The following is a 24920-nucleotide window of genomic DNA, read 5'->3' as shown; positions in this document are numbered from 1 at the left end:
CTAATGGGCCCAAACACGATACACGGTCCAACGGACCAAAAGTAGGTGTCGCAGCACCCTGGCAGATTCTGGATGCTGACTTGTTTTCACTATTCCCATTGATTCCGAAGAGGTTTTGACGTGAAACCACTTGGATTCGCTTCCTTATCAAATTATCTTTCGATCCATATGTGGATCATCGAAAACGGAGTTCGGATGCGTCCTGGGCATCCGTTTTATTGTAGACTGGTCCTGACGGCCGAGGCAGACTCGAACTCGGATTGGACTGGGCCTCTGGCTTGGCTTGGACGTCCTTGCTGGCCTCCTAAGGTGGTGGCCAAGGAGGAGGACATCCAAGGTCATCTCTTAGGTGTTCTCCATCTTCTTGGGGCGTGCTCCAACTTGGGCCTGGGTCCCAAGGATGTCTAACAAGCCCATGACGACAGTGTAGCTCCCGCCAGAAATAGCGATAGAATATATTGGTGATTTGGAGGCCTTGCCGACGTGATATTGAGATGGGACCAGATGTATTTGAAAGCTTATCAAACAAGCTTTCCATCAAGTGCTCATTGACCTCGATCGCACTCCGGATGGATGAGTTATGGCCTTCCCAATGAGGCACTGTCGGGCTGCCGACGAACCAAAAGTTCAACTTTGATGAACTTCCATTATGAAATACATTTAAACCTACAATCAAATAGTGACATGTACATGTGGAACCAAGTAAATTATAACCAAAGCTACTATGCAAATGTAGGAACGAGCGCACCTTATAATCATTGTTCGTATCTGAAAGGTGCCATGTCCTCATCAGCGAGGGTCTCCGTGGAGCCTTGGGACTCGGAGTCTGGATTTTCCTCCAGGATGGTTTGGAGGGATGTTCTAGGACCCCGGCTGGCGTGCAGCATGTTAACGGTCGGTGGGAGCTGGTTGGAGATCTAGTCGGCGAATTTGCCCCTTAGGGCATCCTGATATGTAGCGACGGCATTGGCGAGCCCGAAGGGCAGGGCGACGAGCCCCGAAGCTTGCCGAGCACTGAGCACCGATAGATCGGGATCAGAAGGTGGTCAGTGCTGAATGAGGGTGTCCAGAGCTGACTCAGCAATGGAGAGGCAATCGATGAGTTTCAAGCCGACCCGATCGATGGACTCGATCAGATCGTCATTGTTGACATGCCTCCTCTAGTATCGAGGAAGCGAGCGGCGAGTAGCTGATGAAGACGACCCCAGAAGTGGTTCCAAGATTGGATCTACAGTCACAGGTGTGAGGGTGGTCGGCACAGAAAGGATCTGCATCGGCTCGAGGAGCTCTCCGACTCCGTCGGCGTTGATTACCCACGTGATGGATCCGACCGTGAAGATCTGGCCGGGCTGCGGGAGGGACGAAGAGCCTGTGGAAAAAGCCATCTTGTTCAATAAGGAAACAACACGCACACCCCTACCTGGCGCGCCAACTGTCGATAGATTATCGTCGGTAGTCCTCCGAGGGGTATGTAAGGCTTCTATGGAGGCGTAGCCCATGTGGTCTGCCGTGGGTATCTGGGGTCGTACCCCCCACAGAGGGGGAGAATGCAATTGCAGGAGTGAAATGAGTAGCGTGGCTTCTCTGATATCGCACGCCACCCTGCCGCAATGGGGCCCGACGCTAGCCAGCGGCGACCACGCGGCGGCCAGGCTCTGTGCCCGGTCGGCTACCCACGGTGCGGTGACTGCGGCCATCAGCTCCCGATGGTAAGCCTGACAGCATGATTTGAGGGTGCGCTTAATCCACAACAAACTGGTGCACGATGTTAAAACAAACTTTGTAGAGCTATGTAAGGGCTATAATATTGCTGTAGAAACCAACTCGTAATTCACAATGGTTAGGAAATTAAATCATCTCAAAGTTAGGTACATCAAAACAGTGAAATCAATTTGACTTAGAAAATTTTCTAAGTTCCAAAAATAGTACAATGTTGATACTTGTGAGCCCTATTTTACCATGTTAGACACAGAATTAGACCTTGACCCAAAAATAAAAGTTGTTGCTCTAATCAAGTACTACAACTTTGCTTAAGGGAGCACTGCCATGCAAACAATCTATGCTATAGTTCAACTTAGGTCAAACATACAACATGAAAATGGTGAGTTACACAATAACCATGACTTAGAGGCCAAATTGATCCAAGTCATGAATACCAAAGTTGTTTCATATGACATTCTAAACATGTTGAAGGTACTCCTAGGGTCCCACAAACATTTTACACATTGGTTACTTGTAAACCATAGCATATGTAAGGCATTTTAGTGACAACACATGCAATATAAGCAAACATAGAGATAATATTTGAGATGCTCATGCTCATGAATGATCAATGATTCTTGTGCTCATGCAATGCCAAGGCTAAATGCATGCTTAACACCTAGGGTGTTACAAGCCCCAATGGGTAGATCATTTGCTTGGCCTCGTACGTGTTCTCAAGCAACTCATTTGGGCTTGGAACAAACTTTTGCAGGAGGGATAAGACATCATTGAACCCAATGTCTGACATTCCATTCCTTGTTTTCATCTCTAAAAGCAAAATATCAGCTTCCAACTTTGTCACAGTCGAACCTTTGTACAGTGGAGTTCTTGAATGCTTCCTCATCTCCTCCAACTTCTTTCGATTTTTTCTTCAAAGAAATCTGGCTTCCCAACATGAATCATCTGGTCTAGAGCATCTACCACTTCAACATTTGCTAAACTATTGTTCCCCGAGACAATGATGGTTTCTTCAACACCTTCATTCACGGTCTCTAGGACTGTCTCATTCTCATTCATGTGCCCTGTTTCGCCTACATTTGTATCCCTCCTGCGCTTCCATATGGAGGAACCCACTGAAGCTTGTTCGTCAGGTGGGTTCTCGCCTTCTTCCCCATGTTTTGTCTAAACCATATAGTTTGTCATGAAAACCCTTCGAAGCCGATGACCCCTGATCAGCTCCATGCTATCCCACTGCTTAAGATTTTTGCAATCCCTGTATGGGTAGTTTATGAAACCAAGAGCCCTATATCCTTTGGGGCGAATTGCTTGGGTTATACGAAAGCTTGATAACTGGTTTGTCATGTCGCTCGACAATTACAATGATCCTGAAGAGAAGGTGCGGATGGCACTCTCCTGAGGGCCCACGACTAATATAGGTTGGTCAAATGGTCGACACCTGTGATAGTCAAGCGGATACGGGAACGAACCCCTAGCAGGGGTATAGCCACCGAGCGATCCTAGAGGGGTCGGTCGGGGGTCTTTCTCCCAGGGACTTGGCATACCCCTATATTTGACTCTCGTCACCTGGTTCGGTATATCACTCTATCCCTTGAAAATTACCTTCCTAGTATACTTGTGTAGTGATTGCTTGTTTACCTTGCTAGTAGTGGCAGCTAGTAGTTGTTTCTAGTTGTACTAGTTTCCAAGCTTGCTCTCTAGCTAGTTTGTTAGTTGATAGTTTGTTTTCTTGAGTGAAAACATTTCCTAGCTTGCTCTCTAGCTTAGTTGATTAGTTGCTACTTTGTTTTATGCGAAAACAACCTAGAGATCATAGCAGCTAGCATGTAGTAGGTGACTTGCTTTTGGTGAAGTAGAGCTAGAGCAAAACTACATAATTACCATCTTGTTATCTAACTAAGTTTGCTCTAGTGTTTTATAGAATTTTTATTGGGCTATTCACCCCTCTAGCTATTTAGGACCTTTCAAAAGGTCCCTTAGGTTAATCTCAGTGGATTATTTTCAAGACCACCATATCATATAGAATGAAATGAAATATAGATAAAACACGTAATCTCAATGAAAAATTTTATTTTACAATTTCTTAGGGATTTAATTTCCTAACTCATAGAGTTTCATCTAAATAAAACTCATTTCTTCTCCCTTCTTAAATACATTGGCATGTCTTCAGAATTGCCTATGCGGCAATCTATTTAATGCAGATAAAACTTTTATAAAACTACCGCTGAGACTAGCCTTAGCAGTGGACCAAAAGCAGTGAACGAAATGTAAAAAAAGCACAATAGTCGCATATGGCATTCGATCTCTTGTCAATGTTGGGCACCGTGTCTATAAGACATACGACGTCTTTTTACAAATTACACAGTTCTTGCACTCCCCAAGGCATATTTTGAGCACATTCGGGGTCAAACTTGTCCACAGCGCTTTGCGAAACGCCTCCTGGTCAGGGTGCGCCATCAAGGACCTTCGGCGAGGTTAAGCCGTTGTTTCTGCAGCCGCCGTACACGATGTCGACGAAAGAGAGGGGTGGTCCAAATGTACCATCCCCAACACGGTGTGAACGTGAGCACAAGAGACTAGCAGCTTTGTTATGTCCCATACGCCGATTAGCTATTATAAGTGCAAACAGGAATCCCAGCTGTTAGCTGTCGAGTCCCAAGCGCTGGAAAACGGCTACCTGAAGAGCTCTGGAAATCCAAACGATCGAAGAGCAGTGTCGAAGACCTCGCCAATGTCTTCGCCAACCCTGTGAATAGGCATGGAACGACAAAGCGTTCACAGGAGCACGATTGCACAGGTGTGACCCTGCGAAATCCATGTGTTTTTCTGTATGCATTGCTATGATGAGACATACATGTACGTTCTTGCAGGTATTGCCCTGGAGTGGCACCTGAGTTACAATGCAAAACTGAACCGACTCCTTGTACCCACCAAACCAGTTCTAATCAGAAAGTCATCTTCTGCCTCATCCATTTCGTCGCAGACCATTTCTCTCCTTTCAGAACAGGGCACCCGCTGTGGATACTGTTTGGGTCTGTATTACCATCCAATCCCTGAAACAAGCCCCCCAGGCCAAAAGAACACCATTAAGAAAGCAATTGAGCTGACTCAAGTTTAATAAAGATCTGCATTCTGATCAGGATATCAAACTAGAGAGAATTAACTCACCATGCTCCAAAAGAGAACAGCGTCCCCTTTGTTTGGCTTAACACACAATCCTTTGACCACGTTTCCTCCACAGCTGCACTCTCCATCTCCTGCCTGGGACAGAGATAACAGCCGCCGAAGTATCAGGCTCCCACAAATGGCATGGAATGTACAGTATATGATTTGATAACAAGTTAACTTGATAAAGTATCAGCTAACCTGCAGAAAGTGAGTTTCACCACCTTCAACACCATCTGTCAAATACATAAGCATTGTAGCAACACGCTGCCCTCCACGCTTCAGGTTAAACTAAAGGCGTACAAATCATATTGAGTTGTGCAATTGATAACAAGGACGGTCAGGTCAATCGTAAATCTAGAAGCCTGAGACTTGCCTTAGAGATGTTCAACTTACAGTGTCAGAAAAGTAATCATGATGTGGTCTATAATACTGACTAGCTTCATACCTGCAATTATTAAAGTTAGCTCACAAAAATAGTCAAGTAAAAAAAATACAGAATTACTGTCTTAATTTCATCAAGTACCTCAATACTTGAATGAGCTCCCCATTTTCTTTAGGTATTTGAGAGAACACAGATATTCGCTTCTCTATAGCCTACACAAGGGAAAGCAAGTGTTCACAGAACAGTCTTCAATAGAGCTGCTAAGGTAAAATTGTAGTGTTTAGGACTTGGATCTAGTTCTGTGATACAGGTTAGATATCCAAACTATTGCCACTAATAGATGGTGAACAAGATAGCACACAACATAAAAACAGAATTAAACACAATAAACATATTTTGAATACATGATATTGTAATAATCAATAATTCAGGAGCCATGGAAACTGCTGGGCTTGAATGCACTAATACAATGCTGAACTAAGCTTTGCATCGTGCATATGATAAGATTACAGGCACATAATTAAATCTGATGTGTCTTGAACACTATATCTATATGATATGCAATTACTATGCTCAGGAGCAACATGCATTTAAATAAAAATATATCATAAGTAAATTTTGAGAGTGCCCCTGTTGTATCTTCACATAACAGAAGATTAGGATATAAACTGATTAGTTGTGTATAATAGTATCATGATTGCTTCTAGTAAGGTGCATTGATACCTTATTAGTGCCAAGCTAGCATAGTAGCGATTAAGATTATCTTGTTAGATTGTTTAGGCTTTGCATGACTTTGTTAGCTGGTTGTTAGGATTGGGCTATAGCCTATAAGGCACAAACATTTGGTTAATCAAAGGGTTCGCTGGACGTTCCCTGCCTCGACGCCAAGCACGGCGTCGCAGCCTCGCTACCGCCACGACCAGCTCCACCGCTCCACCACCGGCCACCACCATTCCACCCGCCACCACCATGCAGATCATCACCACAAGACCCACAATGACCACGGTGCACTGCATTTGCCCTTAAAGCTCTCACGATGGCAATCTACGGGTTGCAGCGCCAAATGGGGGACTTTGCCACCTGTGTCGCCAACGTCGAAGGCCGGCCGCCGCCGCCGCCCACGACGCAGCAGCTTCTGCCATACGACATGCTGGGCCATGGGGGCATTGCATCGTTGCCGCCATCGGCCCTGGTCATGATCGTCCACACGATGGCTCAAGGCCAACCGCCGTTGCGCTCCACGCCTATGCCCATCCATCAGATTCCATTTCCACATCCACCTTCACCCATTCCCTCCATGGCGTTGGCGATGCACATGCCACCCCCACTGTCTTACGAGATGGCTGATCCAGCATGTGCGGGTGTCTCACGATTCCACAAGCTCTCCTTCCCAACATTTGATGGCAAAGATGATCCACTAAGGCTTCGTTCCACATAACCAGCAGTGCTCAACAATGATACTAAGTCCTGGAGCACGATGTTGGTGCCCCGGAGTGGGACGATTTCAAGGTGTTGTGCCATCAACGCTTTGGGCTGCCGCTCTGCACAAATCACTTGGCGGATCTTGTGCGGCTTCCGTTTGGCTCCTCCGTCGACACCTCCAAGAGGCCTTCCAAGAACGAATGGCTCATGGTGGCCACCTGACGCCATACCAGCAGGCCCAACTCTTCACCAGGGGTCTGCTGGACCATATCCACATCGACGTGGAGCTCCACAAGCTCTCCTTCCCAACATTTGATGGCAAAGATGATCCGCTAGGTTGGTTGAATCGCTGCGAGCAGTTCTTCCGTGGACAAAGTGTGGCTGGCTTTGTTCCACATAACCGGGAGTGCTCAACAATGATACTAGGTCCAGGAGCACGATGTTGGTGCCCCGGACAGGGACGATTTCAAGGTGTTGTGCCATCAACGCTTTGGGCTGCCGCTCCGCACAAATCACTTGGCGGATCTTGTGTGGCTTCCGTTTGGCTCCTCAGTCGACACCTCCAAGAGGCCTTCCAAGAACGAATGGCTCATGGTGGCCGCCTGACGCCATACTAGCAGGCCCAACTCTTCACCGGGGGTCAGCTGGACCATATCCACATCGACGTAGAGCTCCACAATCTGCAAGATCTCCAGCGCGCCATGAGCTTGGCCCGCGCATTTGAACGGCGTAATGCGCCCTCTGCTTCTGCCGCCGCTCATGGTGAACGCCCGCAACGTCCTCCGGCGCGCCAGGGCATCCATCCAGCGCCTCTTCTACTTGGTGGTGACAGACTTTGATGACGACGTTGCATCAAATCCAGAGGACACTGAGCACCGGTCATGTCCCTCCACGCCATTGCCAGCATTCGTACAAAAGACATGATGCAGTTACGCCTCTCTGTCAGCAATCAAGACTCCGTCATCCTCTTGGACTCCGGGAAGACCCACAACTTCGTCAGTAGCACCGTGGCATGCTGCACAGCCCTGCAATTCCACTCCAGCGAAGGTGCCCACGTGGTAGTGGCCAATGGCGATTGCGTGGCTTGCCACGGCCTCGCTCGCGACGTCTCCATACGCATCAACAACAAGGACTTCACCATGGACTGCTACGACATCCCACTCGACTGCTACGACATGGTCCTCGGCGTCTCCTTCCTAGCATGATGGGACCCATCCTCTGGGACTTAGACGACTTATGCCTAGCTTTCTGGCGCCAAGGCCGCCGCATCGTCTCACGCAGCGTCTAGGCTCACCACAGAGCAATGTCACACCTCCCACCCACCTCCACTTTGTATGCGGCGCCAAACCCACCATGTTGGAGAGCCTACTCGTGTCATTTGGCGACGTCTTCACCGCACCGTCCGGCCTTCATCCAGCCATCACAGTCACCTTCCTAACACAACGCCAATGGTGGTCCGACCATCCCGCTAGCCCCAGCTCGAAAAGGATGAGTTGGAGGCCCAATGCGCCAGCATGGTGGAAAAGGGGTCATCTGCCACAGCACGTCCCCGTTCTCAAGACCGATCCTGCTCGTCAAGAAGCCCAATGCCTCCAAGCGCTTCTGCGTGGATTATCGTGCCCTTAACGAGCGCACGATCAAGGACAAGTTTCCAATCCTGGTGGTGGAAGAGCTCATCGACGAATTTCACGGCGCACGCTTCTTCACCTAGTTTGACTTGCGCGCCGACTACCATCAAGTGCGGGCGCATCCCAATAACGTCGAGAAGACAGCCTTCCGCAGGCTAAACGATTGCACCACTTTGAATTTGTGGTGCAGTCGTTCAGCCTCACCAACGCGTCGGCGACATTCCAAAGCTTGATGAACACCGTCCTCCGATCGTTTCTATGTGTGTTTTGGTCTTCTTCGACGACATCTTAATTTATAGTTTGTCGTGGTCAGAACACCTGTAGCATCTTTGCATCGTCCTCGATATACTCCGCGCCAACCAGCTACGTGAGAAGCGCTCCAAGTGCACTTTCGCCACATCCTCGGTGGCCAACATGGGCCACATCATTTCGGCAGCCTATATTGCCATGAACAGCAACAAAGTGGAAGCAGTCGCTACCTGGCCACAGCCGCGATCCGCGCTCACCTTCCTCGGCTTGACGGGATACAATTGCCGCTTCATACAAGACTTCAAGACGATGGAGGCCTGTCACGCAGCTCCTAAAGAAAGACGGCTACCAGTTGACGGGCGCGGCCACAACGGCATTCCTGGCACTAAAGGAGGCCCTTTCTACTGCCCTCGTCCTTCACCTGCCGAACTTCGCCAAGCCCTTCACCTTCGACTGCGACATGTCAGACACCGACTTTGGCGCCGTTCTTCACCAGGGCACCGGACCCCTCACCTCTTCACCTAAAGGTGGCGGCCTATGAGCGTGAACTCATCGGCTTGGTCCAGGCCATTCGCCATTGGCGGCCGTACCTCCAGGGCTGGCCCTTCATCGTTCGCAACAACCACTTTGCGCTGAAATTCATGCTCGACCAACATCTCTCCATGGTACCACAAGACTAGTGGATCAGCTAGCTCTTCGGATTTGATTTCACCGTGGAATACCAGCCAGGGCGCTAGAACACTGTGGCAAACGATCTCCAGGCGCGGCACCGACGAGCTTCACTTGGCAGCCTTGTCTAGGCACTCGTTCCAGCACTTTGTCGACCTCCGTGCGGAGCTCGAGGCAGACTCGATGCTTTAGACGCTCCACGACACCATCAACATGTCACGTGGGCTCCCGTGGCACGTTGAGGATGGCTTGATCCTACGGGGGTCTCGCATCTTCATTTCGCCCCGGTCCGCTCTGCTCCAGATGGTGCTCTGGTAGGCACACACCACCTAGCCACGAAGGGATTCAAAAAACCCTTTAGTGTCTCCGCGCCAACTTCGCCATCGACAACGACCGCGCACTCATGTGCGACTTCATGCGCGCCTGCACCATCTGCCAGTGCAACAAGACGGCATCGCTCCACCCAGCGGGACTTCTACAAGTGTTGTACATTCCCTCAGCATGTTTGGGCTGACATCTCGATTGATTTCATGGAAGGGCTACCGAAGGTAGACGCGAAGAGTGTCATCTTGACGGTGGTCGACCGCTTCTCGAAGTATGCTCCCTTCATCTCCTTGGGCCACCCCTACAGGACACCATCCATTGCCCGGGCGTTTCGTCAACGACATTGTGCACCTCCACGGGTTCCCCGCATCCATCGTCTGGAACAGCGACCCCGTGTTCACAGGAAATGTCTGGAGGGACCACTTCAAGTGTGTCAGCGTCAAGCTCGGGATGAGCACCGCCTTCCACCCCCAGACGGAAGGCCAATCTGAGGCCATCAACAAGACCATCGCCATGTACCTCCGCTACATCACCGGCAACCGCTCGCACGCCGAGCAAGATTGGCTTCCCTAGGCTGAGCAATGCTATAACACATCTTTCCACTTGGCGCTCTACGTGTCCCCGTTTAAAGTGGTGTATGTGCGGCCCCCTCCTATGCTACTTCCGTACACAGCCAACTCGGCACGTGGACGCCCATGGTGGACAATCTCTTGTAGGATCGCGACACCTTCCTCGCCGACGTTCGCAAACGATGACAAGCTCAAGCCTACACCAAGCAGCACTATGACAACCACCATTGCGAACCAGAGTTTGACATCGGCGATTGGGTCTGGCTCTGTCTCCTTCCATCATCGACCAGTCCAGTCCCTGGTACCCGACACTTGGGGCAAGATGGGGCCTAAGTACGCCTGGTCGTTCCAGGTGCTTGAGCGCGTGGGTGCCATCGCCTACAGCTTACAGTTGCCTACATCGAGGTCATGAAACCGTTCCACGGGACTCTGCCAACTGCTCCACCACCACTGCCTCCAATGCAGCATGGGTAGTCTCTTCAGGTGCTGCCACATGCCCGTTGCGTCCAACTCCAAGCGTGTGGCACATGCTGATCTAGTGGGCAGGCCAGCCAACAGCCAAGGCCATCTGGGAGCCGATCGAAGCATTCTGCATGGCTCATCCCTCGTTCCAGCTCGAGGATGAGCTGTTTGTCGAGGGAGGGAGAGATGTTATGGTAGACACGGTGTATCAGAGAAAAAGCACAGCCATGGCTAAGCCGTCGCACGGCGTGGGCCAGGACGTGCCCAGCGTGCGGTCACCACGCGGTGACCAGCGGCCTCCGACTTCTCAGGAAGGGATTAAGATTAGTTTGTTAGATTGTGTAGGCTTTGTATGAGTTTGTGAGCTGGCATTTAGGATTGTTGGGCTATAAGGCACAAACATTTGGTTAATGAAAGGGTTAGCTAGAGATCGAGTTCCATCTCTCCCGCTCCTCTGCTCTTGCGTGCAAGTTCCCTGCCAGCCTCACTGCCGGGCGATTAGACCTCGTCCACCCACCTCGCACTCCTACTTCCTACGCAATAGCTCAAGTTCCTCCAACATGCACTCTTCTGTGTCACTGTCGTAGAATGATAACTAATAGGGAACGAGAAACAGAAAAGATTAAAAACCAGGTTAGGCAACACAAAGGAATGTCTTAATCTTATAAAAGTTCATTGTCACAGCACAAGGAGATCAAGGGGACATTAGTTGAGTATTTATAGATCAAAGAAGTATTTCATATTTACAAACCTAGAATAAAGTATGGAAAAATGACCTGAATGACTGGAGATTTTCTTTCTTCAGAATTCACAAACATACCAGAACTCGTCCGAACATCACTTTTTACACCCTGGAGAACATAGGACCAGTGACATCATAAATACAGAAAACACAAGAAATGCATGACCTAGCGTGGATTTTCAGATACCCACAGCTACAGAGAATAAATCTAACGGGGCACAGATTCCCAAAAATACTTGCAGCCTAATCATTGATGTTTTCTGAAACATATAAAAATGCCATACAGAAGAACATGTTAAAAATAAGATCTAGAGAACCTGCTTTCTGTCTTAAAAAAATAGTACATGATAGCATGGCTCTACTTATGTGGGCCAAAAATTGAAGAAGCATATATCAAGCTTGTTCTAAGAAAATGAAGACATATCTTGTTATAATATTTCTTATTAATACATACTTGCACAATAAAGGAGAGGTAGTTAAACGATAAAACCAAAAGTTTGCCAAATAACCCACTACAATGAAAAAATCTTAAACTAAAAATAAAATACATATTGCTAGGATCAGAGATCCTAACGGAATTACTGCCAAGGTTGTAGGGATGGAAGAGGGGACGACGAGGCTTAGGCAGGCGGCAGCGAGTTGGCGCCGTGGTGGTCATGGCGCCGGCGGCAAGGAAGAGAGTCGAGAGGGCTTCAGAGGAAGCCTAGCAACAAAATTGTTGCTTTGCTTAATTCCTTCAATCACTGTTTACAGGATATTTATCCTCCTTAAACAGCCATCTATGAGATCCTATATTTAAGGAATAAATATTCTATTTGATGAAATAGCAAATCAAAGGGATAATTTGGGCTATTAGCCCCCTAATGGCTAGCGCCACCTTAGCCACTCATGGGCCAGCGCGTGGAGTAGTGGACGCCGGTCATAACATCTCTCCCTGCTTCTGCAAACAGCTCATCCTCAAGCTAAAAATCGGTGTAGAGATCCTTGAACGCTTGGAGCGGCTCCAGGTAGCGTCGTCGCTGGACATGCCGTGCCACTGGATGAGGACATGCCAGGCGCCTCGCCGAAGTTGGGCGCGGATGGCATGCTCGGGTGCTGGTAGAAGACGGCCGTCCAGTGTGGGCCGTAGTGGTGGGGCTTGAGCAGTCCCACATGGAAGACATCATGGAGGCGAGCGCCTTCCAGCAGCTGGAGTCGATAGGTGACGTGGCCGATATGTCCAACACCTGGAACAGATCGACATAGCGGGGGCCAAGCTTCCCTTTGTCCCGAGGTTCGAGTGACTGCGCCGTGCGGTGAAGAAGGCGCAACCACACCCAATCCCCCACATTGAACTCCAAGTCGCGGTGGGAGGCGTCGTAGTACTTCTTGGACAGCTGCTGGGCTTGAAGAAGGCGCTCGTAGGCTTCAACGAGGAAGTCATCGCGCTCGCGGAGGAGGCGTCGACCTTGTCGGTCCTAGCAGTCCCGGCCGTGTACGGCAGCAGGGGCAGGGGCGGCCGACCATAGACCACCTCGAACGGAGTGGTGCACAGGACGGAGTGGAACGACGTGTTGTAGCAATACTCCGCCCATGGCAGCCAATCGATCCATGCACGGGGCCGATCGCCGGTAACGCAGCGTAGGTACATGGCGAGCACCTTGTTCACCACTTCGGACAGGCCAAACGTCTACAGGTGGAAGGTCGTGCTCATGCGCAAGGTGACGCCGGCCATCTTGAAGAGGTCGCGCCACACGTGGCCCGTGAAGACCGGGTCAGTCGCTGACGATGGAGGGAAAACCGTGCAGACGAACAATTCCCTCGAAGAAGGCACGGGCGACGGACGTGGCGGTGTAGGGGTGGCGACGGCGATGAGGTGAGCATATTTGGAGAAGCGATTGACCACCGTGAGGATGATGGATTTGCCATGGACTTTGGGCAGGCCCTTGACGAAGTTCATTGAGATGTCGGCCCACACCTGGGATGGTACGTCGAGGGGCTGGAGCAAACCCGCCGGCTGCAAGGCCTCGGTCTTGTTCCGCTGGCAGGTGCTGCAGGCACGCACAAAGTCCTGCACCAGGGCGCGGTCATCGGGGATGAAGAAGCCACCCCGAAGGCAATGTAGCATCTTCTAAACACCTCATGGTCGGCCGCGTGAGCCACGACAAGGGCCTGGTGGTGCAGCTCCCCGTGCGTTGCGATGTAAATGCGCGACTGTAAGTGCAATGAAGCCCTAAATGGGTTTTGATGATGTTGACAACATAATTAAAGGACTACTGGCTTCTCTAAGTGTTTGACAGCTTATCATTAGCCGTGGATGCAAAGAAATAAAGGAGGAGACCCCCCCCCCCCAACTCAAAAGAATGGCGTTCTAAGGCTCAAGGATCAAAGTTTAATTTATTTTATATTTTGAAATTGAGTTATAGGACAAGCCGTCCTATCAAGGGGATACTAATAGTGCGTTGGGTGGAACCAAGTGCTCAAAACTCCATCTACATATCAAATTATCCCAGCCACAAAAAGCCAACCAAGCTAAACTCTTATCCTTGCTGGCCTGCGCGGAACCTCCGCATGTATATGTGGAGGCTCCGAGCCCTGTCTGGGCTGACAGTTTTATGGGTGTTGAGGGAGGTATTTATACCTTCTCTCACCCCCAACAGTCATCTTCTACCTCACTCATTTTCGAACTGAAGCTCTCTCTGTCTCCTAGTTTGGTGTTCCCAACTCCCTTGCTCAAATCTTGGTGACTCCTTGAGGTATTTGGCACTAGAGAGTGTGAGAAAGCTCGAGAAGATCCATCTCCATTCTTGTGCACTTGCTTTAGCCCTAGCCGCTTCATGTGTTCATTACTCTTGGAGCTTGACTCCTAGCTGGCTAGGGGTCACCCGGGAGCTCCCAATCCTTTGTGGTTGAGCAGCGGGACGTTTGTATTACCCTTTGTGACTTAGTGGAACCCTCTAACCTATTGCCTTTGTGATAGGTTGGAGACGAGGCGCGATTTGAAAGAGACTCCATAGCCTTCGTGGCTAACCTCAACAACGTGGACGTAGACAAGCCTTCGTGGCGAGTTGAACCACGGGATAAATCCTCGTGCCTCTTGTGATTGTGGTTGTTGTTGCTATTACTTGTGATTTTAATTGATTTCTAGGGTTTCGTCTCGATCTACGATTTCCCCAACAACTAGGTGCAACCACTGGTTTGGATAGGTCAACATACTCCCCAGGAAGGCTGGTATCACATTAGATCTGATTTCCATTTGTTATATTCCGTAGAAGATCGAATTTGTACTCTGATCCCGGAGGCTCCGTGGCCTGGAACCTCCACGTAAATTCCCGGAGGTTCTGCAGTCTAACAGTTTGCTCGAAGTTTGTTAAATTTCAGAAAAAGGCGAATTCACCCCCCACCTTCTAGGCCACTTGCTAGATCCTTTCAATGACCCATGAAGCAGGAGGCAACTGTTGCGCGCCAGGGCTCGCCGAGCTCGCCATCCTGGAGCTGCTGGAGGAGGCGGTGGTTATCTGCGACGGTCGCGGTGGCGACACGGATGTCGTCGAGGAAGCGGAATGAGGGCGAGAGGGCGTTCGCCAAAGCGTCGGAGTCACGGCGGGACAGAGCGTCAACCACCGTGTTCAACTGCCCTGGGCAATATTCCACGGCGAAGTCGAAGCCGAACAGCTTGCTGATCCACTGATGTTGCGGCACGGTGGAGAGGCGCTGGTCGAGCAAGAACTTCAGGCTGATGTGACCGGTGTGCACGAGGAAGCAGCGACCCCACAGGTACGGGCGCCAATGGCGGACGGGCTGCACAAGGCCGATCAACTCCAGTTCGTTGGCCGCCAGTTTGAGGTGGCCAGCAGCGAATGGCCAGCTGAAGAAAGCGAGGGGTCCCCCGTCTTGATGGAGGGCGGCGCCGAACCCCGCGCCGGACGCGTCACAGTCGACGATGAACGGCTTGTCGAAGATGGGCATTTGGAGAACCAACCTCGTGGACAAGGGGCGCTTCAGCGCCTAGAATGCGGCCTCGGCCTCCTCTAACCAGGAGAAGGCGTCTTTTCGCAAGAGCCGGGTGAGGGGCGCCACATTGGTGCCGAAGTTGCGGATGAACTTGCAGTAGTAGCCAACGAGTCCGAGAAATCCACACAGACCACGCGCCGAGCATGGTGTTGGCCATGAAGCGACGACATCCACCATGTTGTCCATGGCAACGCCGTCCGCGGAGATGACGTGGCCAAGGTAAGCGACCCAAGGAGCACTTCGACCACTTGAGGTGGAACTAGTGCGCCCGGAGCGCGTCGAGGACAAGGTGGACGTGTTGTAGATGTTCGGCCCACGACGAGCTGTAGATCAATATGCCATCTAAAAATACAAGGACGAACCTACGCAAGAACAGGTAGAGCACGTCGTTCATGAGCACCTGGAAGGTCGCCGGCGCGTTGGAGAGGCCGAACGGCATCACGAGGAACTCGAAGTGGCCGTGATGCGTGCGGAACGCCGTCTTCTCAGCGTCCGTCGGGTGCATCGCACCTGGTGGTAGCCCGAGCGGAGGTCGAGCTTGGTGAAGAATCGTGCGCCATGGAGCTCATCGAGGAGCTCATCAACCACCGGGATCGAGAACTTGTACTTCAACGTCTTGTCGTTGAGGGCGTGGTAGTCAATGCAGAAACGCTAGGTATTATCGGCCTTCCGCACCAAGAGGACACGGGCAGAGAATGCCGATGTGCTCCGCCGAATAATGCCCTGGGTGAGCATGGCGTCGCACTGGCGCTCAAGCTGGTCCCTCTGGATCTGCGGGTAGCGATAGGGCCGAACCTTGACCAGTGCAGTCCCCGGCAGCAAGTGGATGCGGTGGTCGTAGGGCCGTGCCAAGGGTTGGCCACGCGGCTCCTCGAACACGTCGACGACCTGGTGCAGCAGGCGATCCAGTAGCAGGTGGGTGGGTGCCGCAGCAACCGTGCGGGCCGCTGGCTCCTGAATGTTGTCGCGGGAGAGCCAATGCCCTTCCAGAGGATGCAGCACGATCCCCACGTGAAGGCCATGCACAGGTCCTCAAAGCCCAAAGGATGGGACCCAGCATGCGAAGGAAGTCGACACCGAGGATGACGTCGAAACCGCCGAGCTTGATGCCAAAATAGCCGATGGAGAATTCCTCGGTGCCGATGGCCATGGCGACATTGCGGGTGACCCCTTCACAAGAGGCACGATTGCCATTAGCCACCACGATGAGCATGTTGGGGTAGGCGGATGTAGACAACTGAAGCTGGCGCATAACCCCGGCATTGATGAAGTTGTGCGTAGAGCCGAGTCGAGGAGCGCGAGGAGATGGTGGCCGTGGATGTAGACATGTAAGTGCATCGTGTCCTCCGTGCGTATGCCGCAATGGCATGGAGGAAGACGATTGGCGGCGGTGCAGCGTTGACAACCATTGTGGGGTCGGCTGTCTCCTCTGGGAACACAGCAAGAGCCACAACTACCGCGGGCACATCATCGTCGAGATAGTCGGCCAACTCTGGAGACCGCAGAAATAGGGCTCGTCGCAATTGTAGCAGAGCCCATGGCGGCGGCGCTCCAGCTCCACCGGCGTGAGGCGACGGAAGGGACGAGCTAGAGCCGGTAGAGCGCCAGGAGCGGCCGAGGAGCCCCCGGCTGGACGAGGCGGCACCGAGAGGCCCGGGCGCTGCGGTGGCCGAGCGACGCGCTGAACCAGAGTCGGCGTCATGGCCATAGCGCGACGCTCGAAGGCTCGCGCGAGGTGCATGGCCTCGTCTTGTTCCAGCGCATAATACCAAGTCTAGGCCGCGCTGACCAGATGGTAGGAGGTGATCCAGACGCAGTCCGAAACAAGGGTGCGCTGGCCCCGGAAAAACTACTCACAATGGTTGAGCCAGTTTAGGGGATCCTCGGAGCCGTCGTAGGTGGAGAACTCGAGCTTGTAGAAGCAAGGAGGGGCCATGCCTGGCCCTGCACCGAGGGCAGACGGCTCCGGAACGCTAAGGTACGGCGACGCGTCAGGGTGTGGATCGCCGAACGGGTATTGGGGGATGACGCCATAGAAGAATTAGCCGTTCACACCCATCCCGTGGGAGGACCCTATGCCCTATAAGTAGTGGTGGCTCGGCCCACCAAGGACGGGGGCACCGCCGTTGGCGGCCACTGTGGAGACCGTTTCGATGCTTAAGACTGGAGCGCCCGCAGTGAATGCGGGGGCGGCCGCCGAAGCCATGGCATAGGAGGGGATCAGTGATTGAGAAGAGGGCATGCGGATTTGGTGGATGGGCAGTGGGGCGGAGGCAGAGGGAAGGGTGGTGGGCGAAACGTCCGGCATCGACAGGGCCGTCGTGCCGTAACCCGGTAATCAATAGGGGAAGATCAATGGAAGGGTGGCAGCAGGCGATGGTGGCAGCGGTGGGTTGGACTCGATGCGGGTAAGGCAGGCGGAGAGATCAACGACGGTGCGTGCCAGGTTCGAGATGGCCTTGGCCATAGGATCGGGCACGGACGCAGAGGCCGCAGTCGGCGGTGTAGAAGTGGTCGACAACAACGAAGTGGGTGGAACGGTGCCCGTGACGAAACCTGACATAGCCGATACCAGATTGATAGGATCAGAGATCCTTCTAGAATTACTGCGGAGGTTGTAGGGATGTAAGAGGGGAGGACGAGGCTTAGGCAAGCGGCGGCGAGTTGACGCCGTGGTGGTCACAGCGCCAGCGGCGAGGAAGAGAGTCGAGAGGGTTTCAGAGGAAGCCTAGCAACAAAATCGTTGCTTTGCTTAATTCCTTCAATCACTATTTACAGGATATTGATCCTCCCTAAACAACCATCTATGTCCTATATTTAATGAATAAAAATTCTATTTGAAGAAATAGCAAATCAAAGGGATAATTTGGGCTATTAGGCCCCTAACAGCTAGCGCCACCTTAGCCAGTCGTGGGTTGGCGACTGGAGTAGTGGACGCCGGTCATAACACAATCAATATTGAAAGGTGTTAGGTTTAGTCCCTCATGGGAAATTGAGGGTGAAGGAGTACAACATATAAGCTGGGGGCAGCCCTCACCTATCAGTTTGAGTTGAGTGAGGCCTCAGGCCGGTATGTTGTGGGCTACGGTGGACTGTGGCACCGGCTCCATTAGGTTAGGCCCGAGGCCTTGGTATGTTGTGGGCTATTGTGGACAAGGCCTATTGTGGCCCTAGCTTTTGTGTATAGCCATGGTTCTAAAAAGCCAAATTTCACTTACGTTTCCTCTCTGTTAAACCTGAAAACAGACCCCAGTGTCAAGTCTAAGGCCTAGGCGTCCAATAAAACTCTGGACACGTCTAGGCGGTGTGCGTATGTGTGAGGCAGTGCTTAAGCGGTGTAGAAACGCGAAAAAGCGGCAGCCTGGCTGGCTTAGTGGGCTATGTGTGACTGGCTGGCCGGGAAAGAAAGCACGCAGAAGAGCTAGACGTGAAGGGATCAAAATTACAAGTCCCTTCACCAATGCTTTGCAAGTTTGCAAGAAATTGGAATCAAAATTGCCTGAATGTGTTACAATTTCTTCTAAGATCGAAGTTGGGCATCTAATGAGCAATATGTGTTGCTGGAAAAATAAATAAAAAATCACAAACGCTTATGTCCCCTTTGGTTGGGCTTTTCAACCTGCCTTGGCTTCCCCAAAAGCCAAAAGCCAACCAAAGGGGACCACCCTAAGCCACAACCAAAAGCATAGTTCACCTTCCCCTGCTTTTACCAACTTTTCGTGAAAATTACCCACCTGCCATTTGTTATGTAGATACCGGTTCGTTCTTTTCCCCTTCTTTCCCGTCCACGACGTCTTCTCCTCCACAACGTCGCGACTTCCATCCGCACTGCCCAGCGACCTCGCCGGCGTCCCGCTCCACTGCCGCCCATCAACGCGAGCTCTACCTGCCGCCCCCACGCCTCAGCTCCGCGGCCAGCTGCCGCCCCCATGCCTCCCCGCAGCCCCAGGCCAACCCCGGCTGGCGGGCATGGTGGTGCGGTCAGCCCCGACAGGCGGGCGCGGCCACCTCCATCGGGTGAGCGGTGCCATCCCCCTAGTTTATTGTCCATGACATGTAGGGTCCGCTCTTAAGTGAGAGAAGCTTTTCCACAAGCAATCGTTGTTCAACAAAACGGCTTCCAGACACCGCACAGCCCATGACCCACAGCAGCTTTTCAACAACACACAACCTCACAGCTACTTTTTCCAAAAGCCACCGCTCAACCAAACGAACCCTTAATCATGTTTAATCTATGTTTAGTCCATCTAGGCGCTAGGCAAATGCTTAATAATGTTTATTCTACTTTAGTCCATCTAGGCGCTAGGAAGTAGCTTAGCGCCTAGGGTCTTTTGGAACCTAGCGAGCTAGGTTGGATCTGTTGCGCACTCTAACAAAAGCCAAAAGCAAGATGCTAAGAATTAGAACCCAACCAACATACCTTTCCAGTCGCAACATCCACTACAGTGGACATTTGCAGTCTTGGTCTAGCAATTGCCATTAGGTAATCACACTCCTGCAAAGATTAAATGTACACCAGAAGAACCAAACATAAAAAAAAATTAGCATCCAAATACAAAGTAATATGCATTTTGCTAAACATTTGGTGCCTTGGTTACGAACAACAAAGGAATGGACTTGAAGTCATAAGATAATACTTGTATAAATAGATGAAAAGCTATTACATTAGAAAGTATTTTTTTAAAAAAAAAACAGACTGAGAGGAAAGAAATCATGCACAGAAGAATGGAAACTGAAGTATGTTATGCTGCCAATGTGATTTAGAGTTCTGACTGTTACGTATTGTTTGGTTAGGCATCAATTATGCAGAATACCATTGTGTCAAGGCCGTCGAACAACCTCAGAAGAAAACAGCTAAAATTAAGGCCTAGATAGGCCACGCTAACAAACTGACCGCATAGGCGCGGTGACCCCCGCGCGCTACGGCGCAGGTGGCGCGGCGTTCGCAGCCCTAGGCACGGGTCCGGCGCGTGTAGTGGCGGCCCCACATGACATCTCTCCCACCTCGACGAGCAGCTCATCCTCGAGCTGGAAGGATGGATGGCGCTCGATGAAGCTGTCGACGTCCTCCCAAGTCGCCGACCCAACGAGGGCTCGCCCTTGCACTGGATGAGGACCTGGCGAACACCACGGACAAGGCTGACACGGACGGCGCATTCTGGTTCGGTGACAGCGGCGCTGCTGTGGATGACCGGCAGAGGCGGGGGTGCATCGGGCGGGTGCCGATGAACTTCTTGAGGAGGCCCACATGGAAGACGTCATGGAGACGGGCACGGGTAGGCAGGGCGAGACGCAGGGCAATGTCGTTGATCAGCTCAGTGATGTAGTACGGGCCGTAGAAGCGGGGCTTGAACTTCCCTTTGCTCGCGGTTGACAGGGAGGCACGGGTGTGGTGGCGGAGACGCAGCCAGACCCACTCACCGACGGTGTAGGAGACGACACGGTGAAGCTTGTCGTAGTGGCGCTTCGGCCCTATCCGCCATGTTCTTGGCCACCGCAGCGACCCGCATCTCGCCGACCTCATAGGAGCGAATAGATGGAGGATCGTGCTCGTAAACCACCCGGAAAGGAGTGTCCTGCAGCGAGGACGGGTAGGCGGTGTTGTAAACGTACTCCGCCTAGGGAAGCCACCAGAGCCACTGTCGAGGCTGGTCACCAGCAAAACAGCACAAGTACATGACGATGACACGGTTGGCCACCTCCGTCTGGCCGTCGGACTGGGGATGGAACGTTGTCGTCATGTGCAGCTTAGCGCCCATGAGGCGCATGAGCTCCCACCAAAAAGAGGTGAAGACGGGGCCGCGGTCAGAGACCATGGCCTGGGGCACACCGTGTAGACAAACGACATCGGTGAAGAATGCTTGCACCACTGATTCCATCGTGTAGGGTGAGCTAACAGAATGAAGTGGCAATACTTAATGAAGCGGTCCACCACCGTCAAGATCACCAATTTGCCCCCAACGCGAGGCAAAGCTCCGATGAAGTCAAGGCTGATGTCAGCCCTATTAGGCTTATTGTACAGCTAGCGTTCTGTCTATTTATAGCTAGCGTATTGTACGCACTGTGCATGTACATGCCTCTATATATATCTGAAGGCACCCCCCACAATGGGAGTGTGGTGATTCTCCCAAACTTCTCTACCTTTCTACATGGTATCTTTCGCCTAGGTTCTCTTCCTGCTCTCTCTGGCCTCTTCCTCTTCTCTGACTCTCTTCCGCACCACCGCGCGCTTCTTCCCCACGCTGCCGTTCTACAGCTGTGCGCTTTCTCCTTCCCCGAAACCCCCCTGGTGCGCACCTTCCCGGCGACGCACCCACGCGCTTCCTGCCCTCCCGCGCACGCGTGGCCCAGGACACGACCCAGCTTTCCATCCCGCGCCCGCTGCATCCCGCGCGGACTGCAGACCACGCCCGCGCGCTCCCTCGCCCCTTCCCTCCACCCCGAACGCGGACCAAGCCCACGTGATCTCGCGCTTTAGCGTCGCGCGCTTCCTCCCCTCTCCCCTCCGCTCGTTCTCCTGTGCATGACCGGCACCTCGCGTGCACTCCTCCCTTCCTCATGCAGCCGTGCATGCATAGCTTTTGCATCTTGCTTCCGCATGTAGTTGTACGAGCATATCCTTTCCTTCTTGCTTCCGCATGCAACCGTGAGCGCATAGCCTTTCCTTTCCTGGTTCTGCAGTGCTGACCGATCGAGCGCACAACCCAGCCGCTCACGCCCGCGCAGACCCGATCGCCCGCACCCAGCGGCGCGTACGCCCGTGTGCGCGATTCTTCTTTCCCGCGTCACACGCGCTCTCTCGGCCACACACATCTCCCGCTCGCAGCCCTACCACCGGGCGCATCTCCCTTCTGTGCGGCCCTGACCTCTTCTCCCTCCCTATGCGTGGACCCCGCTTCCCATGCGCCTCCACTCGCCCACCGCGTGATCTACTCCACGCACTGTGTGCGCCTTCACGGACACTGCACGCGCTAGCCCCTCCCCTTTCTTCCCCAGCCAGCGGCCTCGGTAACACGCCCACCGCTGCCACCTTCAACCTTCCAATGTCGCCATGACGACCGCGTCTATGACCAATGCCGCCACTGGCGCCCTCACCAACTCCTCTGAATCTGCCTCGGCCCCAGCGTTCAACATCCCACCGTACGCCACCATCTCCGTCAATTCCCACGTGCCAATCACCCTCGACCTGTAGCACCCCCAACTACACTCGCTGGTCAGCCTTCTTCCTCTCCTTGTGCGGCAAGTTCGTGCTTCGCTCGCACATTGACGGCACGGCGGCATCGTGTCCTGATGACCCAGCATGGGCGACGGCCGATTCCTGCGTCCACAACTAGCTCATGACCGCCACTAAGGATGGTGTCCTCGACCTCCTCGCCTTCGAGCCCAATCAGAATGCTCGACGGCTCTGAACGGCAATCGCAGACCTCTTCCACCCGAACAAGGCATCCCACGCCGTATTCCTCAACCACGAGTTCCACTCCATGACTCAGGGCGATCTCTCTATCGACGCGTACTGCCAGAAGATGAAGGCCACCGCCGACGACCTTCGTGACGTTGGTCATACCATCATCGACTCGCAGCTTGTCCTCAACCTCCTGCGTGGCCTCAACCCTCGCTTCTCCAGCACCGCTGACAACATCACCGATTCCAACCCGCTACCCAACTTCACCACGGCACGTGAGAAGCTGGTGCTCAAGGAACTCCACCTCGCCAATGAAGGGCAGGCTACGACGCAGACGGCCCTCTATGCGGGGTCGCCCTCCTGTGGCTCGGCTTGCCGTTCAACCTCCTCCGAAAGTGGCAGCGGTCACAGCGGTGGCAGCTACGGCCGCTCCGCCAGCGGCGGTGGCGGCCCTTGCAACAAGTGCGAGGGTCGCGGTGGAGTTCCTTTCCACGGCGGCGGTCGCGACGCCACACCACCGGCTGGCCCCTGGGTCTGCTTCAACCCTTGGGGCGGCCAGCAACCACAAGGGGCCCCCTAGTTCCCCATCCGGAATGGCGTGCCCCAGGCGTCGTCGGCACCTACCCACAGGCACACCGCCTTCGCGCCGACGCAGTACTCCGACGTCGCCACCACTCCACCTGCTGCTTCCCAGCAGGGCGCCGCCGCGTGGAATCAAGCTGGCATCATCGTCGCCATGAACTAGCTGGCCCTCCAGGACTCCAACCCCTGGGTTCTCGACACTGGCGCCACTGCTCATGTCGTCATCGAATGGTATACTCCTCTCTCGCCTCCCTCAATCTGACTCCTCCATCACCGTCGGTAACAGTAGCACCATTCCCATTTCCTGTCGTGGCACATCCACCTTGTCGGCAACTGACACCACCTTTCATCTTAATAATGTTCTTATCGCTCCTGCCCTTGTGCGGAATCTTCTCTCTGTTCGCCAATTTACTCGCGATAATTCTTGTTCTATTGAGTTTGATGCTTTAGGTTTTTCTGTTAAGGACCAGCAGACAGAGCACGTGATTCTTTGCAGCGATAGTAGCGGGGACCTCTACACCATCTCTCCATCACCACCCCATATCTGTAGCCTCGCCACCTCGTCCACATTATGGCACCACCGCCTCGGACATCCCGGTCCTTCTACCCTCGCCACACTAAATAGTCTGTCAGTCATTTCATGTAATAAGCAGTCGCGCTCTCTGTGTCACACCTATCAGCTTGGCAAACAAACGCAGCTCCCCTTCAGTAGTTCCACCACCACCACCACTACAGCTTTTGAGTTGATTCATTGTGATGTATGGACATCCCTAGTACTCAGTACGTCAGGGTACAAATACTATCTTGTGTTGCTTGATGATTACACTCATTTTTGTTGGTCATTTCCTTCACGCCACAAATCTGATGTACACCACCATATTGTTGAGTCCATTGCCTATGCTAACACGCAGTTCAACGTCACACCACGGTCATTTCAGGCTAACAATGGCATTGAATTCGTCAATCATGCTACCACCAGCTTCCTCTCCGCCCACGGTATCCAACTGCACCTCTCATGCCCCTACACCTCTCAGCAATATGGCAAAGCTGAACGCATGCTCCACACCATCAACACAATTCGCACCCTGCTAATCCACGCGTCCATGCCGCCACCCTATTGGGCTGAAACCCTAGCTGCCGCCACCTTCCTACTCAATAGGCGCCCTTCCGCATCTGTTCATCACGCCATCCCCTACCAACTCCTGCACCAGAAACTTCCCGATTACTCCTCCCTTCGCGTCTTCGGGTGTCTATGCTATCCAAACCTCAGTACCACGACTCCTCACAAACTCGCCCCTCGATCGACTCCGCGTATGTTCCTCGGCTACCCCTCCTCCCATAAGGGGTACCGCTGCCTGGACATATCCACTCGTCGTGTCATAGTGTCTCGACATTTAGTCTTCGATGAGTCGGTATTCCCATTCGCTATGGCTACCTCGTCAGCCTCTATGCCGTCGTCACTAGATTTTTTGATGCAGGGTCTTTCTTCACCGTCGCCTTCAGGCGTCGAGCACCTGTGTCTAACTACGATTGCTCCCTCTCTCAGCGAGGATGAGCAGCCTGATCTCCAAGACCCGGCGATCATCTACGCTGGCCAGCTCCTCCTACC

At 52.7% G+C, this 24920-nt stretch overlaps 1 protein-coding gene across 3 annotated transcripts in view; it reads right to left on the bottom strand.

The window, feature by feature from the left end:
- Positions 1–3811: 3811 nt before the first annotated feature.
- Positions 3812–24920, bottom strand: part of LOC136497654 (prolyl 4-hydroxylase 1) — a 30521-nt gene continuing 9412 nt past the window's right edge. Inside the window, exons 5-12 of one of the 3 annotated variants that reach the window (XR_010769375.1) lie at positions 19748–19822; positions 11369–11443; positions 5411–5481; positions 5281–5332; positions 5086–5175; positions 4888–4980; positions 4574–4772; positions 3815–4465 (exon numbers count right to left, since the gene is read on the bottom strand). Coding sequence is in view for 2 of the 3 variants with exons in the window: in XM_066493494.1 (XP_066349591.1) it covers positions 4665–4772; positions 4888–4980; positions 5086–5175; positions 5281–5332; positions 5411–5481; positions 11369–11443; positions 19748–19822 (564 nt within the window). In the remaining variant the exon portion in view is untranslated. Of the gene's footprint in view, positions 4773–4887; positions 4981–5085; positions 5176–5280; positions 5333–5410; positions 5482–11368; positions 11444–19747; positions 19823–24920 lie in introns of all 3 variants that reach the window. The other 2 variants (XM_066493494.1, XM_066493495.1) reach the window with 2 other exon arrangements.

Source organism: Miscanthus floridulus, chromosome 12 (assembly GCF_019320115.1).
Source record: "Miscanthus floridulus cultivar M001 chromosome 12, ASM1932011v1, whole genome shotgun sequence".
In the NCBI taxonomy this organism is placed as follows: Eukaryota; Viridiplantae; Streptophyta; class Magnoliopsida; order Poales; family Poaceae; genus Miscanthus; species Miscanthus floridulus.
Note: the sequence above shows the minus strand (reverse complement) of the source record. Positions and strands in the feature narration are given on the sequence as shown.